The sequence below is a fragment of the Streptopelia decaocto genome, assembly GCF_964273445.1.
Source record: "Streptopelia decaocto genome assembly, chromosome: 2".
Classification (NCBI taxonomy): domain Eukaryota; kingdom Metazoa; phylum Chordata; class Aves; order Columbiformes; family Columbidae; genus Streptopelia; species Streptopelia decaocto.
Window position 1 is genome coordinate 132440554 of NC_138655.1, and position 19758 is coordinate 132460311.

At 37.8% G+C, this 19758-nt stretch overlaps 1 protein-coding gene across 1 annotated transcript; it reads left to right on the forward strand.

The window, feature by feature from the left end:
• Window positions 1-9025: 9025 nt before the first annotated feature.
• On the forward strand, window positions 9026-15660 carry AGR3 (anterior gradient 3, protein disulphide isomerase family member; the record flags this gene model as incomplete). The annotated part of the gene is made up of 7 exons (XM_082045864.1): window positions 9026-9131; window positions 11328-11391; window positions 12658-12710; window positions 13355-13431; window positions 13693-13756; window positions 14781-14864; window positions 15611-15660. The coding sequence occupies 7 exons, from the start codon at window positions 9026-9028 to the stop codon at window positions 15658-15660; spliced, it is 498 nt and encodes a 165-aa protein (XP_081901990.1).
• Window positions 15661-19758: the final 4098 nt, after the last annotated feature.

Here is a 19758-nt window from a genome sequence, read left to right on the forward strand (position 1 = left end):
CCCACTGCACATCAATGAGCTGTGTTAGGAGCCAGAAGTACCTCTCATCCATGAAAATATGTGCTTTGTGTAGCTTTCTCGTGTTGTTTAGTGTAAAATTTGTTTGGATATCATGTTTGTGTAATCTCCTAATTAATTTTGTGTTGATTTGCAAAGGCACTTCGTGCATGCATGAAAGTCTTTTGCAGAGTTATCAACAGATGTTGCAGGAATGATACTGAATTACAGCTGTCACAGCAGTTGTGATCTCAACCCTTGCTCACAAATGAGCTAAGGCAGAGTTGGACAGAGTTAAGAACTTCATCAGCAACCTCCCTTTCGGGAGTAGGAGATCAACAGCAAGTGTTTAATTCTCCAAATCAGCCCATGACGATCAGTCTTGTTCCTAGTGAGCACTAGCTGGAGGTACCATCTTTAGCTAAGACAGAACCAAGGACACCCCAGCTTCTTGCCATCAACATATTTTAATCCTAATGCCCAGTTTCAAGTACAAGAGGGCCAGTCGTGCCCTGAGGTGCATCCAGCACAGCATTGCCAGCCAGGCAAAGGAGGTGATTGTCCCGCTGGAACAGGCTCCCCAGGGAGGTGTCACAGGCCCAAGCCTGACAGTATTCAAGAAGAGACTGGACAATGCCCTCAGACACATGGTGTGAATGGTGGGGTTGTCCCGTGCAGGGACAGGAGCTGGACTTGATGATCCTTGTGGGTCCCTTCCAACTCGGGACATTCTATGACTATTATGAACTGCCTATTTATGTTCTCCTGAATGGAGTTTTCATTTGAGAACCATATTTATATTCACAAACATGCTGTTCCAGCTTGTGGAGTTACAAGACAGCTTTCTCTTCAGGATTGAGTCCTCTGTCCTGCAGATAAACGTAGATTTCACTGCCAAGTCTTGTACATCGTTTGATAGACTGTGGCCAGTATAATTTGGAAGGGTCAAGCAAGTTGAAAGGAAATATGTGGACACAAAATATTATAATATCAAATCCTAGAAAGGCACTATAATCATTAAGCAAGTGCACCAGGATTCATGCAGCCACATATGTCACTCTGGGAACTGCCACCTCTTATTTTTCCATTGTGAACCGAAAAAAATCTGTATAATTGAGAATTAATTTACTATCATATTGGTTAAAAAAGTTTCCTAAAGATGGTATCAGTAACATAGGATTAAATGCAGAGAAGGATTTGGTATTTAAAAGTTGCTTGCTCAAGGAAACCCACACATGCAGGTAGAAAGCATATCCTCCACTGTCATTTGGCACTTAAGTATCTGGGGACCAGAACTGGGTGACACAACCATTATGAGAGGCTTGATATAGCCCTTTCATAGACCTTGGCACAAGCTGAGCTCACCCAGAAACCCACACAAAGCTGCTCAGCCCTGCCAGGGCTGCTGCAGGGGGCAAAGCCTCGGGTGCCTCAGGAGCTTCACTGCCAAAGCAACGGCAATTGGCTACGATGCCTACAGCCTCTGGTGAAGCTGGGTTTCCCTTGTCCTCAGGCCTGCTGCTCTGTGGATTGAGATCCATGACCAACTTCTTTCTTTCTTCCCTTTCTCTTCCTACTTTATTTTATTTTATCTTATTTTAATTTAATTCCAACAGTTAAAATGCATGGCAGCCCTCCTGCTGAGTGAGCGGGAACAGCAGCCCAGCCCTCACTAGCAGACACCTCTGGCACAGCCCCATAGCCCCTTCACTGCCTCCCCCAGAGCTCTTTGGAGGCCACAGCCATATTCTCGCTGCCACCAAGGGCTGCTGATGCATCTGTACTGAAGCAGCTTAGTGACGTAAAGCCTTTAAAACTCACCGTGATCACTAGTTTTTAATCTGAATGAACACAGCTCACCTCCATGTTATGATGTAATGAGTCAGAAGTAAATCAGAGTTTTAACAGGAGAATTATAACAGGGCAAGAAAAGCTTTCAGGATGCCAGGGTGAAATAAAATCACTTATATTTACACCCACATTGTGCCAGAGAAAATTAACCATTCTGAGGGACTTTTCCTACAAACAGAAGACCTTCTGGCGTTTTCAAGATTTTCTTTTTAGAATGCTGACAATCTCTGCTTAGTCCAACATGCACTTGAGTTACACTTGTTCTTAGGACACCTTTAGCAGGTTCAAAAAGAAAGAAATATCTGCTTACCATTGGGGCCTGATTAATATCCTCATTAATGTATCACGGCAGTTTTTAAATGCAGAACTAGGAACTCTCTGTGATGTCAACTTTCTGAAGTAAAAAAAAATAAAAATCAAACATTCACAGTGTTGTCCATCATCACTTAACTCATTATAAGTCTTTCCACACATATGCCTGTGCAATTAAAATTGTAAGGATAAAAGTAGGTGTATATTACAAATTAATTTTCATGCCATCTTAGTTACTGATGCAGTGAAATAAGCAATGGTATTTACCCTCTGCGAGTCTTTTCCCTGGTGTTTTTTGGTTTGTTTTTTTGTGAAGGTAGTTTAGCTTGATAATTCATCTTATAACCCAGATATCTTGCTTGATCTTCACTGGTATCTCGCCTCTCCAAGGCAGGGGATGTGTTCCCTACAGGATGGTTCACCGGGTAGGGTGTAGAACAGGACAGCTTTAGTCATTGCTACTTTCCCAAGGTGGATATGCTCCACCATGGAGGACCACAGCTGAGCCACATGAGCAAGTGAGGTTCTGCTGTGGGAAGTTCAGCCAATTGACCTCCGTTCCTGCCTGCACAAAGGTGGGTGTGAGTGAGGTGCTCAGGCTTTCAGGAGCTGTAAGACTTGCACAGGGTGTACTATTTCAGGAGGGTGTCAGGTACACCAATGCCCTACCATACCACTCCAGGGTACCAATGAACCAAACAGTGACTGGACATATACTATACTCCGAGTAGAGACTTCCATAATGATTAACTACACCAAGGTTAGAGTTGAGTGTCTTGGTTACTAGCAGGTTTGCAGGTTGCTCAGACACCTCCTGAAAGACAATGCCTAGAACAAGTCCTCTTTGAAAATCCAGGGGAAAATTCTGGCACCATGCCAACAAAAAAACAAAGGACTTCCATGAGGTAGACATTTCACTCCCCACTTTCGGAACAGTGTGGTCCAAGCAAAAACAAGCAACAGCCCTATCAAAAATTCACACCCATCCTGATGCAAGGACCTTTGTGGAACAACTTGCTAGGAAAAGAAGGAAACCTTTTATATAGGAGTAACTCATCACTGAAATCTGAATCCTTCCTCGCCTTTTATTTCCTCCATCACTGACACTGGTGTATTTTTGCTTCTCTTTTCAAACCCAGAGCCTTTTGTCTTACTCTCATAAAGGAAGGAGCTGACACTTGCAGGCTTACAAAACAAAAAGTCAAGCCATTTGTTTTCGTCTGCTGAAGAAACACGTTCAGTTTAATGTGACTGAGCTGGAAACCTTCTCTGGCTTCCTGCAGCAAGACCAGCTCACCTGCAGCAGCAGACAGCATGGTCAGCAAGGCTTCTTCTAGATCAGCTTCTGAGGCTACAATGCTTACAAAATTAGGATAGTTTTTTCTAATAGACCAAACAAGGTGTCTAAATGCTAAAACAGAAACCAGCTTTTTAAAGGGTCTTAATATTCTTTTTTATTACTGTAGTAGAGACGTGCTTCATATCATCATCTTGTTCATACCTTCCCCTGAGCACAGGAAGAGGTCAGTCCCCGTGGAATCCAAAGAGACAGGAGGAGCAGAGAGGAGGCGTCAGACAGGAGTTTCAGTTCTGCAAGTACTGAAGGAGGAGATCTTTAACAGTCGAAAGCAAAAAAAGTCATTTTCATTGGAATTGAATATACTTCATTTTATATGTAATAGGGGTTTCTTCTAATGAGCCTGCTGCAATTCAGGGGATTTCACACTTAACCTCATGAGGAGCAGCCATAGCCCATGAGAAACCACACAGAGTAAGTATGTGTCACCGCAGGACTTTTTTCCCTAGAAATTCTCTCAGATGCTGACTTTTCTCTTTTATCTTTTATTCTCATATTGTGCACTCAGCAAATTCAGGTTTGTACTCAGCTTAAGGTTCCAAATAAACAAGTTCCCATGGGTTAACAAATCTGATATGGTTATCATGTTAACTGAGCCCAGCGTTGCCTGCACTCATGCTCTTGGCCTGCAAAGCAGATGGTTATTACAGCTCAGCAGATGTAGAATAGCTCATGACACCGTTGTAACTGGATCATGCAAAAGCCATACCTGAGCAAAAACTACTGGGAAAGACATGGTAAATTTCACTACTCAGACCTAGGGATCTCTGCAGGTTGGGGATAGGAAAGGCTGTTTAGACCAGCAGCGATGCTCACTCATGCTACAGACTGTGGCAAGATACTTCAGTTTGAAGACTGACTTTTCTGTCTGCAGAGATATCACCATGGTATTACTTTTGGCACTGAAGATTTTGTGCACCTTACCCAGGTAAGTATTTTGTCTAGGCTTTGACTCAGTAAATTTTTATACGAATAAATTGTATTTCTCTTATGCAGTTGGTCCATGTTCACTTTAATTTCCACGTATGCATAAGTGAGAGTAAATGTCACATGGGGTTGTCCTGTTACACCCTGATCAGCTTGTTGTTCTTTACATCAGGGTATCCCTTGCTTTGTGCCAGAACAAACACAATGCCTCGGAAAAGGTGAGATTGGGGAACTGATCAATACAGTGAGGATGGGGTTTTTTTCAATTAGCATTTGTGGAGCACTAGGTAATGCAAAATTTAAATGTCAGTTTCACATCTCACATATGGGCTCATACGTACTTAAATCTGCTGCTGCATGACTCACACAAAAGCAGGGGAATGAGATTCCAAGTGTCAGTTATTCTCCAATGTTTTTCAAATACTACAGACATTTTTTTCCAGTATTAAACCTTGACAAGGTCTATTTGACCAGAACTGCCAACCTCTCCATGGCAAGACTGACAAAGGCTGAAATTCTAATCTTCAAGAGAAGATTAGAGCACAGAAGATTCTAGAGCACAGAAAATAAATTGCTGAACATTGTCCTGTCAAATAAGGCCATTCGCAGGTAGCTCAGCACTAATTTTAATCTATTTCATTTTATGTCTTCCCTTTTACTCCTTATGATAAGGAACCTGTACAGTAAAGAACATAGTATCTCAGGGTTGAAGAACACAACATCTTAGGGTTGACCAGAAATACACTTCAATACACTTGGAAAATTTCTATATTTCTAATTACTTAATGATCTGTAATTAGTTGAAGAGTAAGAAGAACTAAAGCTTCAGTGCCTGGACTATTTACATGAAAACCCAAAGTTTGGATGGAGGGAAGTTCTTTAAATCATCCCTGGTTTTACTTCAGATAGTCTTTTTAATTTACTTAAAATTTAAATGAAGAAATGTAATATAGCACTTTGATTTAAATATCTGTCTGCATTTATTTTGTAACTAAACTACATTCCTTGCTTTTTCAGCCATTTCAAGAGCTAAGTGTATCATGGATTTAAGTATAGTTACTGTACTATTTTAACTGGAAATGTAAGTTTGAAATCTCCCTTACAAATGTTAAAGACAACTCAGCACCAAAACCACAGAAATTCTTATTTTTCACTTTTTGATACAAAAAACATTTGATAAAACATAATGCAAGAATCGTACATTATTAATCATTTACATGTCAGTGGCAACAAGCATCAGTAGATCACAGCATCAAAGACAAATAAGAATTCAGACTTTACATGAAAAGGAAGAGGAAAAAGTGTAACCATACAGTCCATATAACCAAATACATGGGAGACAAAGAACCAAAACAGGATTGCTGCTGATTCCCTTGCAAAAGCTATGCAAGAAGGAGGGAAGATGCAAACCAGCTAATTCCTTATTTGTGCAAAGATGATGAATAAAGGACTTTTCCTGTATTAGTCAAGTTAGGTCAAAATTATATCAAGCATCATGTCCAAAGAATCAGATCATTTTTAAACTACACCTCAGAAAAGCAATAATCAGATACTGTAAACCATATTCTTTAAACAAGGATTTTTATTTCCCCATAAAAAAAAAAAAGTTCCTTTTATTTGTTAATTACATTCCTCTACACAAAGTAAACCTTGTGTTTTCCTATTAGGTTCATACCTGTCTTCAAGCACCAGTGAACCTAGTCATTCACTGGGAACAAAAGCACCTACAGTTCCATCTTTCATTGGTGGTTTCTTTTTTCACTGGACATAAGCCAGATTCAAGCTGTTTGAGGGGGAAGTAGCAGACACACATAAGCCACTATTTATTTCCAATCCTCACACAAGATATCTGATACAAGCCAAGATGAAGAGAAGTCCAGGGATTCAGTGTATAAGCATGGGAACTCACAAAAGCAAACGTTGGAAGGACAGCAGAAAAGGAAGGGGGAGGGTGGAAACCCATGAATTTCATTTTCAGCTAAAAGTTTCCTCTCAGTTTTTCCCAGGTGAATGTGCTGTTGTTGCTACACAGAGACCTGGGCAGCCCAGGTGTTCTATGCTTAAACCACACTGATGTTTAAGTGACCAGTTTATGAAAAAGAAGCTTCCATCAGGAGAATCGGTTGCTGCTGGTAAGCAAATATTTCTCATTCTTATCTTTCCTTTAATATAGCAATAAGGTTCAGTTGACAAATGCATTACAAACCTAGTTAGATGAAAAAGACAAATGATAGATGCCTAGAGATAAGCTAGCAAAACATTTGTTCTGACAGAGGGATGAAGGTAATTTATATGGTGTTGGCTGTCATTTTTCCTCTTAATCAATTAACCAACACTGGATCATGTAACATAAAAAATTCAGAATATTTAAGCTGCCTCCAGCTACAGCTCCATAAATTATCCTTCTGAAAACCTATTGGTTTTCAATAGGATGATGATCAATTATTTAATCTTCAGAAAATTAATCCTGCGACTTGAAGAGATTTACACTTTGATTTTTTTCATTAATACATCATGAAAGAAAGACCCTATTCATGCATTCCATACCAGGCATTCCATTCCATACTTTATAGAGACATTATCTGGTGTGATTTCAAAGCCATAAATAGCATTTTAACTCATTAATATAAATGCTAAATTTTATTGTTAACATCTAATAGGTAAACCTATACTAAATAGAGTTATTAACTTTCACGTATAGTTGCTACAAATACTCATTTGTTAGGAATGTAGTAGTAGGGTGTAATAATCTGCTTTTGCTGACTGAATTTAGTGGTCTGTACAGAAATGGGCAAAATCACCAAAAAATCCTCATCCCACAGAATTAACTAGAAGTTAAAAACACTGGAAAACTTCACATTTTCTTGTTAAATATCCAGAATCTCCAACCATCAAATTAATGTGCATAATTAAGAATCTCCAGAGGAGACTCCCTTATAAAATGCAATCAACAGTAGTTAACATGAACAAGCCTAAAGAGGAAAGTACGTGAAACAAAGAACAACTCTAGAATTGTGATGCCATGTTGGGGGTAAGGGAACCATTGTGCACAAGAGTGAGGAGAAAAATATTATAATGGATATATTAATTATTTTAGCAACTTTCGAAAATGCGGAAATCTTACTATAATACTTCATTTTTTTTCTAAAATTTTGTGCATTTTAATGTGCACATTTTTCTCCAGTCATGTGAAAAGAAAGGTTTTGTTGGATTGAGATTGCCAGCTACTGGAAGTGGTACTGAATTTGTTCACCAGAAATTGAACTGTTTAACAGGAATGTTAGTAATGTTGAGGAACTTACTGAAGTAAGAAGAAAAGCTGCACTTTTGATGCCTCTCTGTCCTAAGAATCGCGAAGCATCTTCTTTTGCCAGTGTTTAGGGCTGTAATACCATACAGGATATCACTTTAAAATTCAAAGTTGAAATTTTCTTTGCCAATATAGGCACAAGCGGTTCGGGGGATTTATTTTATTTTTTTTTTAAGTCAAAGCATTTTCTCAACAGGTCATCCTGGTAATGCTTAAAGTTCAGCCTCTGAAAAGTGAAATCTCCAGAGAGAACAGACTAGGTTGGTATCCTAGGCTACATGTATTATATTTTTTCACTTACTACAAATCATCAGGTATCCACGTGAATATCTGAACTTTCATGCCTTCAGATGATTGTACTGGGCAGAAAGAAGACTTAGCAGTTAAAAATTTTGGCTTTGCAATGCCTTTCCTCAGCCATCACTTTTTTCTCCAACTTTTATCAAGATCAGAAGTTACTTAATTTCTTATAATAATCTTTGTCAGGAAGCAAAGCAAACATCTTCAGTATACTGGAAGTAACCAGAAGCACAGATGGATTGTCTTATTATGCAGGTCTTGAGCTGAAAATCAGTTTTAAGATGCCATGGATAATGGGGAAATTTTTTGAGTTTTCATTGTGAGAAGCAGCTGGAAATTTCTTGTACATTTACCTCAGTCTTTAGCATCCAGGCTCACAGAGTGCAGGCTAAAAAAATGATGGCAATTTCAACATTCGGGAGAGATTTGCTCATTTAAAATTTATTATATCTGGAGGCAAATATTTGTCAATTTTCCTGTTTTATTGAGGAGGATATCATGAGACATCATTTGACCAAAAAAAACCTACTATCCTTGAAAAAGAACCCATGCTGCTGCATTTCACTGAAATTAAAAAACCAACAGAATGAACTAATAGTAGCACTGTCTTGAAATTTTCATGGTCCAGTATTACAATGTTGTACTAGCTCATAAGAAAAAAATTGTGGGTGCCCAGAAATGAACTGAAATGAACTTTGTTTCCCCGATCACACTGTTGTGAGAACTGTCCCCTGCAGCCCAATTTTGGCAGCTGAAAGCAGTACTGCATGATAAAATTAAGCATTTCCATTTTCCACTTTTCTCCAAAGGCGTTTATAGAAATAACCAAAACTACTTCTGTAGTATAGATTGTTAGGATACTACTAACACAGTGATTTACACTGCACCAGGTGATGAATCCATGTGACTAAAGCTGTTGCTTTGTTTTCCAGTTTTCTTGCTGAGCTGAAAGGGATCTTCTCAAAGAAACAATGCTCCATTCAACATTGGCCTTGTCCCTCCTGCTAATTGCAGTCTCTTCCAACCTTGCAATGGCAATCAAAAAGGAAAAAAGAATACCTCAAACACTGTCAAGAGGTACTGTGTATTTACTTTATGTTATCTCTTAATCTTCCCATACAGGTCAGCAAAGGTTTTCATTTAGGAACTTCCTGAAATCATATATATATATATATATATATATATATATATATATATATATATATATACACTTACTGGGGTGTGTTTCTCTATCCTTAAATGACACTCTAAGTAGTGAATCTTCTTATTTCATGTTGTTTCACTCCATCAGTTTGTTCTTAAGGATATGGCTGAGCATCCCATATAACCTACATAATTTACACAACCCACAGAGACCTAGCAGAAGCCAACAAACTAAACTGAGTCTCTCAAATCAGGGTCGGACCATCACTGAAACAATACTGTTTCATATATCAGCTAAAAGATAATTTGTTATGTTAACTTGTTAATTACTGAAACACAGATTACTAACTTCAGTTGCTATGGAAATTTTTTTCTACAGACCCATTTTTATACACAAAAAAACAGTTTGAGCTACTGGTGGGTTTTTCAGCATTACTTTTTGGGTTTTTTTTTTTGCTTTTCATCAGATAGTCAGAGTTATGCTTTGCAATGCATAATTCCTTTCCTTGTGGTGCATAATTTTGCACCTGGATGCCAACTAAAGAATCTATTTTAAGTTACCTATGCCTGATCAATCCTTAGAAATACAAACTGAGAATTAAGTTACCGAGGTCTTTTCCTCTTCTCCATCTTCCCTCTCCTTTCGTGCCTATTCATCCCCAAAAATGTCGAACTCCCTCCCTGGCCTCTTCTGCAAGCTATGCCAAGCCTGCAGATCCCACAGCCCACCCCTGAGACCTTCCCATACAAACTACTGGCAAAGGCCCACCTGTCACAGAGGTCCCATCTGAACCTCATTGCTCAGGGAGCACTGGACAAAATCATGCAACATCTGAACTAACCAAAGAAAAATTGCAAATCACTTCTTATAAGTGGTATCCCTGGAGAAGGGTTATAATACATCTGGTATCTATTGCCTCTCTTGCCTACATCAGATTTTATTTTTCCCACTAAGTTTAAATGCATAAGAACATAAAAAAATCCCTTCAATTCTGCCAATTTTTTGGGGAAAAAAAAAAACCTCACAGAAGGTATCAGTTTTCTAATTCTGATTTCAGGCCTTTTGGGATGCCTTGAGTGCTTTACCTGTAATTTTCACAGATTAAAGGTGAACACTTAAACTTACTGCTTAATGACCATAGGTGACTCCTCTGTGGAGCTACCTATGTCAGCAGCTGACTTCAGCCAGGGCTGGGAACACACTGGTCTACACGCCAGAATCCCACCATCATCAGACAGATCTGTAATCAAAGGCACTCTCCTGAAAGAAGATATGACCTGGTAGCGTCACAAATGATTGTCCCGTGAGAAAGCTAACAGCAAATCTCTGCATAACCAGGGCTGGTCCAAGCACTGTCCAGTTGGCACAGAAGAAAATGAGCCTTAACCTGGTCCAGATTCAGAAGCTGTTCTACAATTCCCATGGGGGCCATCATGAATGGAGTAACACTGACTGGGAGGCAGGGATCTACCACACAGGGGCTGGCATCTTTGGGATCCGAAAGCATTAAACCAACTGGACAATTTCCTTTTTGAGATCAGTGTATCACCAGCTACGGATGAGCTATGAAGCTGATGATTCATTAGAAGTTTTTTAGGTGGAGATTTTTGTTTAACAGGCATTATTTTGTTAAATTATAAGTACTTGCAACACCGGGGTTTGAAATTAAAGAGTTAAGCTTAAAACTCAGGAATATTCTAACAATGTTCATATTAAAGTTGATCTTATTTGAATTGTCATGTTTTATTTTTCTAACTTTATAAGCTAACTTTCTCTTTAAGCCCCAGAGTCTACATTAAATATGGAGCAGAAAATATAAAGATATAAATTATTTGGGTGCTGATTCAGTGACCTCTGAGAAAGAGAACTAACAGGTTTGCTAGAGGACTTGAACTGGATATTCAACCAGCTGAGGCTTTTGGGGGGTTGGTTTGGGTGGGTTTTTTTAATCTTCCAGAGCACCTTTTGGGAGATACGGAACTAGTATATTCACAATGTTTGGGAAACATTGCCTGACAAAGAAAAACAAATCCTATTTGTGTACAACTGTTGATAAATATAAAAAAAAAAAGTAATTTGTTATGAATTACTTACCTGTCCACCAGTTAATCCTTTTGTTATATTTCTAGGATGGGGAGATGAAATTACCTGGGTACAAACTTACGAAGAAGGGCTTTATCAAGCAAAAAAAAAGTAAGAGATTAAAAGGCAAAGTTGTTAATCAGACAGTCATGCCTGAATATGCTATAATGAAATAAAACAGAGAAACACAGTGGCAGCTAGTCACCTGCAGACCACCCAGTTAAATAAAACAGATATAGTGTCTATAAATAAGAGTTGTTGCAAGGGTCTTGTGATTCTTAAGCAACGTTATGGGCTGATAGAGAACTCTGCGTTTAACACTCTTATTTCTTTGTCACAACAGCAGTGTTGTCATTTGAATAAGCAATGATAAATAGATATGATGATTTTTTAAATACTATTTTTTTAATAGATATATATGCCATTCTTCCTCTGATTACTTCCTTAATCAAGAGCTGGAAATCAGCTGCATTTGCTCTTGCATGGTGATCTGCTGCCCCTGATGTTTTCCCAACACTTTATCAGTTGGCATATGAACACAACGTACTCACAGTTTCTCACTGTCCTGGTAGAAATTAAAGTTCTAATTTGAATCTTCGCTGGGATTCAGCTGAAAATACATTTGAGAATTCAAAACAGTATTAATTTAAATCTCTGTTACAGTTCATTTTTGATCATAATAATGTGGCATAAGCTATTTTTAAATTGAAGGCAAATTATTTTTAAAATAAAAGGCAACTAATTTCATGTGCCCTATGTACAAATGCCTAGGAACTGAACAACTCTTCACAGTGATAGCAGATCAATCATTAGTAACTGATTTACTGAACAGTAAGAGTAGTTTAAAAAAACACGAGAACAAATAAACAGAATTGTTTTATGTTTTGACATCCAAAACCAGAAAATTTTGATACTTTTACCAAAATATTTACAGAAAAAAAAAATTTACTGTATACCTGTTCAAAAAAGCTTAAAAAAATGTGAAACTTTTCACGGAAAGTATTTGATGGTAAACCAAATTTTTTTAAAAAATATTTTATTCCAGTTCATACGGGTTATTTTTATTTTCTTACTCATGGAGAACTTCACACTTAGGCAATATTAAAAATCTCTTCAGTTTGATTATATGCTAACCAGGAATGAGATTATGATGGCTCCGTTTTTTTCTTTCTTATGGAATATCTTACTTTAAAAAACCCATTTAGATAGAGAAACTCTATTTCTCTATTTCTTTCTTTTATGAAGGATTTATGTTCTTTTCCCTTGCTTGAAAATATAATTCTTTACAGAATGCCTGTAGGTTTTACTGTAGGTAAATACTTGTAGATAAATACTTGTCAAATGATCTAACTACATGCTTTATTATTATTAATAAAGTAACAAGCCACTGATGGTAATTCATCACTTGGAAGACTGTCAATACTGCCAAGGTAATTTTGATTTTTTTGAGCGTTAACATTTTGTGAATATTTTTATAAGAATCTGCACTTGGCTATATATTTACCTTGCACTTACTTAAAATTATTTAAAGAAATAGGCAAATGAAAACATACTTGAAAAGCTAAGAATTTATTACTGTTATTTATAAAAACTCCACTATGAAACTACCAGAAAAGAACATGAAAAATACTGAGTTTTGCTCTCCTGCTATCCCTAATGTAGCACTCGTCAGTTTAAATTAAGAGACCCAGATTTGCTACTGACTCATTGAACAGATTTAATATTGTTTGGCTCTCCTGAACTGGTAACTAGAGAAGGAGATGAGGACAGGGCTGCTGAAATCAATCTAATAAGAATTTTCTGAGAATAATGCACTTTTGTCAAGCTGAGACATGGTATCCATTGAGACAAGCTTCATAAATAACAGAAGAGAGCTTCCATTTTCATAGCCGGGAGGTTGTACTGACATGGGTCAAAAAAACAAAAAGCAGTGATAGAGCCCTTAAGTGTCTCCTCAGGAATGTTGTCAGCAGAGACAGGAACAATGTGGCCAGTCTCCAGCCAACGTGGTTCCTAAATGCAGAAGGAAAAGCAGTATTTGAGATGGACTTGAAAATGACCGTGTCTTTTCTAGCACTGAAGAAAGCTTTTGCAGAAAATGAAGAGATACAGGAAATGGCCCAAAATAACTTCGTTATGTTGAACCTCATGGTATGAAGGGTTTGGGGAGATTTGACTTGTATCTTTTTTTGGCTTGTGTTTTCTCTTTCTTTGTCTTGTTTTTTCATGTCATTTTAGTTAAATGTCTCTGCCATTTCAGTACCATGTAAGTACAGGAATCTGTGCATGTGTATACACACACAAGTAGTACCTTTTTGGTTTTGTCCTCTGGTACAAGACTATTCACAGGTGGTACTACTTCAACAAAATTTACATAAATATTTTAATAATTAGCTTTAATTTCTCTGACAGCATGAAACCACAGATAAAAACCTGTCACCTGATGGACAATATGTGCCTCGAATCATGTTTGTAGGTATGTAAAATATTTATGTATCTTCAAAGATGTGGTATCTGAATCTATGCCAGTGTCCTCCTTTGGAAACATCAAAATAATTCATTTTTCAAAAAACAAAAAAAGCTCAAAATTTATCATTACCATGGCATTAGTCTAAATCTTGGCAGATCTGAGTTCAGTTCTCCCTCTATCGCAGGCTTTGACCCTCAGGTTACAGATATGTTCTGAACAGTTCCTAATTAATGCTTGGGAGCAAGATACTTAAGTGTCCATTAGTGTCTGGGCTTTTGTTCTCCATGCGTTTTGCTAGAGCTGTTATAAGGCAAAAGTTCACTGAAAACAGTCAAATATTTGACTGAATGTAGGTGTCTACAGTGTGGACATGACCACAGAACAAGTCAATAGTCAGTGCCATCTTAGCAATTGTTTACTCCATCATGAAGCTGACTTCTGGAATACATTGGATGAATCATGTCCTAGAGTGCCTGTTCCTTTTCATTGACTGTACAGGGAGTCTAGAGTGACTAGCTCTGTGATGGCATCCATAGTTAGGTCAGATGAAGCCCACACTCTGAGGAGCAATGTAGTGACAGGAGTCAGTTAACAAAAAGTTTGGAAAGGGAACTGGGAGAATACATGTCCACAACAACTTGCTCCTATTATGGAAATATTAAGAATCACAAGATTTTCATTCTGAAGACTCTAGGTAGGTCACACCAGTATTTCAGTATGTATCCATGACCCTCACTGTGTGTGCATCCAGTCAAAATGCCCTTCTCTGATGTAACCCCAGAACCTGTAAAACAGGATATGTATGTGTAATCTATCACTTTAAAATAGCTGCATAATATGAAAAAGAAAATTAGCTTTTGTTCAGGATTTCTCCAGAGCTGTTAGTTGGAACACAGCGTAACAGCCTCGTAATTACCTCATTGATGAAATCAGAACAGTTCAGAAAGAGGGCTGTCAAAGTATCACCTCTCACATCACCATCAGCTGTTGTGGGAATGGAAAGTAGTGCTTAATACAATTATTTTTTCAGACCCATCTCTCACAGTAAGAGCTGATATCACAGGAAGATATTCCAACCGGCTTTACACTTACGAACCACAAGACATACCATTCTGTAAGTGCCCTCTTCATTGTGTTACTTTGCTTTTCACATTGTAAGCAGCCAGATACACCCCATCCCAATCATTTGTGTGTGTGAACCCATTAAGATCTCAAAGTAATGAATAAGGACTGTGTGTGAGCATTTGCAAAAAATTATAATGGTCTAACCTGTTCTAGCAAAACACTTAAGCACACCTATTGTCCCATTGAATTTATTAGGACTACTCAGGTAAGACAAGTTGAAAGATCACAGGTGATAACTTTCAGGATCAAGATCTGAGCAGTTTGTTGGAGAATGGTGAAAGTCAAAGGTACCAAACCGCACAATGTAAACAGCCAGTGGTGGGAGGGAATCAGAAAAGAAATGCTGATGGTTACCTGGGTACCACCTAGCACCCATATTTCAGAAAGGAATGTGATTTTACAGGTTGAGCTAGTCCTTTCTCTATGCGATCTATCTGACACCAGTGCAGTATCTCACCACAAATATGCACTTCACATCTGATTATCAGGCTTGCTGTTGAGAAGTGAGCAAGTTGAAAGGGGCCTTGTCAAACCCCTTTAAGTTAAACATGTTGATTCAAGAAACTTTTTACTTCCTGCTTTGGTATGAATGCAAGAATCTTCACAATAAAAAGCCCTGAAATATAACTTGTGACCATAAATTAATTTCAGTGTGAACAATTTACAAATCAAATTAGGTGGGTTTTTTAATTGTACAAATGTACTTTTTACAGTTCTTACTTATTTTTCTTTCAGTAATAGAGAACATGAAGAAAGCACTACGCCTCATTCAGACGGAGCTGTAACCAGTAACAGTGAAATGACCATAGCCTCTACGAGGTGAAGCTGCACTAGAAAACCTAACATTTTAAAACATTTTAGTTAACCTCTCTGTCTCTACTAGCATTTTGAACTCTTACCATGCAACTTTGAGATATCGGATTTCATAAGAAATTTATATGTACAATTTGAAAAATAAACACAGAAAGACTATCATGTCCATTTGAAAAACAAGAGGATAAATCTATTAAACACTTTGAAATTAGTTATTCTAATAACTAAAAGTGATGGTTTAAGGTGCAGCAACTTTGAGTTGTGTTTTATCAATCCAACTATGATGTTGATAAGTCAGCTATGACTTATGACCAAGAGTTATAACCAATCTTTTTTATGTCAATTTGCAATTTGTTATATAAGTTACCAGCTGTATCTCAGCTCCTCATTTTTATTTTTTATTGCAAGAAGCTTGCAAGTCACTAATGTAACTCTGATTTATGCACTTATTTCTCAATAAAGGAAAAGAAACTTTGCTGGCAAATCAGACAGGAAGGCCCTTTCTATAGATTTTGGAATAGCTTATATAGAAAAAAAAAAAAAAAAACAAACAAACAGTGATCTGGGCTTAGCTTTCTTCTGTATAATTCTTCAACTATCATTCTGATAGCTGAAACAGAACAGACATTTCACACTGAGCATGTGGTCTCAGGTGATAACCATCAAATAGCAGCTACAGGATTTGCTATTATAAAGATACAATGAAGCAAGAGAGATGGAAGGAGATAGTTCCAGAGGCTGAGGCTTAGTGATGCTTGTAAAGCTGGGTATGAGAAAAATGAGCAGGTCTGTCCTAGTTCTTTTCATTGAATTGGCACTGAAGTCATGTGAAGCTCATCCTAGGTCGTTCCTTCTTTTTCATGACAGTGGCAGCTTAGTGAGTAGATTTGTACATCCTATGATGTTGTCTAAACACAGATATAAAAGACGAAGGAACAATCTTTGCAGGACAGCTTTGCTAATTACAATACCTAGTATTAATTTGTCATGAACAAGTTATATTGTGCCTATCTATATCTTCATAACTATGTAAAATTTGGATATAAGAGTATATTCCAACAGAGTGGTGATAAATGACCTGTACACTAGGAGAAAAAAAAATCTTGTATTAGTCATTAGCAGTCTATTATTTTCATAGTCAGTTAAATGTTTTTTTAGCCTACAGGAAAATGCTAGAAACATTAAACCGGTTACCACATTCCTTTGAGTTGTGTTTAGCTCTATTCATTTATGTCCATTTTTATTCCAGATTTGGCAACATCTCCCAGTCTGTGGGCATACCCTCTTTTGAGCATATCAGGGATGTTCAGGAGAAGGGATGTGAGCAGCTGCCAGAGATGACAGAGGGTGGCCATGACAGCACTTTCAAAGTAGAGTCAAGAGACAATTTACTTTGGGGAGAAGCACAGCACAAAACAGGAAATGCTTGAATATGGTAGATTTAAAATATCAGCAAAAGATTAGGTGGAAAATGGAGGGTCTTTGCTGTCATATTGCAGGGATGTATTTTACCTCCTCACATTCACTTTCAAAATCAGCTAGGATCACGCAAGACATTGGCTTGAAACAACCTCTGCTCTAACTCAGGCAGGAAATCAAATGTGGGATAGTTACACTATTAGTCAAAGCCTGTTTCACCTACTACAGATTAAGAAGACAAAGGTTTCAGGCTCTGCCTGGGTATTTGAGGGAAGGTTACGCTTGTGGAAGTGTTTGCATGGCTATGCTTTCATTACAGTGTGAAACAAAATCTTTCCATTTCAGATCTGGAAAGCAGCTTCGAAACAAACCTGTTGTCTTCCCTTTAACTCCAGTAATTACATCTTTGTCCATGGTATTCTTGTTTCCTTGCCAACTACTACTTCTGTTACATTAATTGCAAAGATGATAGTGTCTGCTGTGTAATACTACTTTCACGGATTACCCTAGTCAGTCCAGATATTCCATCAGGCTTTCAGGAGGAGATGGACATCCTCACACATGCAAATGCTGAAGAGCATAAATATCCTGAGGGATTATCTGGGATAATACACTGGATGAGCAATTTAATTCTTCTTTCCTGTTAAGTAGATACATGCACATATATACAACCCAAACCCAGGGATGATGTCCTTTGTGTGCTGATGACTGTCACTCTTGACACTGAAATGTTAATACATTTATATATTAAAGAGAGGGAAGCCACAAACACAGTCTCATGTCACATCAGTATAATTCCATCAGAGAAGGCTCAGAGGGGATCTTATTAATGTATATAAATACCTGAAGAGAGAGGGAAAAGAGGACAAAGCCAGGTTCTTTTCAGTGGTACCCAGTGACTGGACCAGAGACAATGGGAACAAATTGAAACACAGGAAGTTCCCTCTCAACATAAGGAAACACTTTTTTACTGTGAGGGTGATTGGGCATTTGCACAAGTTGTCCAGCGAGGTGATGAAGTCTCCATTCTTGGAGATATTCAAAAGCTGTTGGGACACAGTCTTGGGGAACTGGCTTTAGGTGGCCCTGCTTGAGCAAGGGGTTGGACCAGGTGACCTCCTGAGCTCTCTTCCATCCTCAACCATCCTGTGAAGTCAGCAGTCTCAAGTCAGGGGAATTGCTTAGCTGGATTTATATCTTAACTGCTTTTAGACAATTGTCAGCTAAAAATATGTCACTATTTTCCGTTAATAGAAAACAAGACCTACTTATTTAACTGGCTGGAGAAGAATTGCAAAAGCAACATAATTCACAGCAACAGGGTCTTACATCACTTTTACAGTTTAAACTGTCAGGGTTGTAGAGATGAAGGGTGGCCCTCACAGCAAATGAATAGCTAATGTGCAAGAGTTATTCCTAGATCCAAGGACACATTGTAGTTGCTCTGAGATACGATTACCAAACTCAACCCACATCTTACACCTGTGGTTGCCCCCAGTGAATTTACTGTCTCAAGAAATCCTGATGTATAGCGTTTGCTCTGGTTTATCTGAAGATGGCGCATATTGGCTACTCCCACTCAGTCAAAATCAAGTTTATTAATTCTTCGCTGCTGATAACAACTGCTAATAAGATACATACTTGTATATATGCACTTTGGCTTCTGCAGGTATATATTAAAATGGATAGTATTGTCATGCTTCCCTCTTAGCATCTAGGATGCAGCAGATAGGGCACCAAGTTAAAAGACTAGATACTCAAATCCAATACATCTTAGTCTTTATAAAAACACTGAATTCCTGTATATATCCTACATTCTACTCAACTATGAGGATACGAATTTTAACTTCCTTGATCTGAAAGTTTTATGTTAACTATTATTTTACACAAACATTTGCATATTTAGGGATTATATTTGTGTCACTTCTTTTAGTGGATCAATTCACAAGTAAAGAGATGGCTGTCAAGAATCTACAAAGCTGAAATCCCAAAAGATTTGTGATTCAAGATCACAAGATCACAGTCCAGAATTTACCTGGGCTCAGGAATGCTAATCTCCATAGTTCGACTGACCTCAGAGCTGTAGCGGAAAATAAATTGTAGAATTATCACTTTTTGGGATTGTGGAAGAAACAAGTAATGCAAGCCCTGGGCCTAGAAGTCTACTGTTTTCTCCTTATTTTGTGCATTTGATATTGAGCCAGCAGACAGGAAATAAACTGTGTGAATAAATAAACTACTGCATTATAAATCACAAAATTTTCTGAATAAAATGACCACTGACTTTCATTTTTGAACAAAAGTTAGCCTTGATATCTATATTGCAATGCACATTATTTTAACATTTAAAGAAAATCTGGATTAATTTTCAAAGGTATTATTAATACTGGTTGCATTTGTAATATAGAACAGTATTTTCCATTGTAGTTTTTGACAGCTTTGACAAACTACTCATCCAAGCAGACAGCAGGCATTTTGCAGAAATGTCACAGGCACATGAATTAATCTGTGTCTGATGAGATCGACTTTGCAAAGTGACTAAAGGGGATTTCACCTTCTTCTTTCCCTTCTCAAAACCCCATAGGTATCATGCTTAAATCTGTTCTCAGGCATAGCTTTGAGTAATGGGACTAAATCTTGGTGATTTTTAA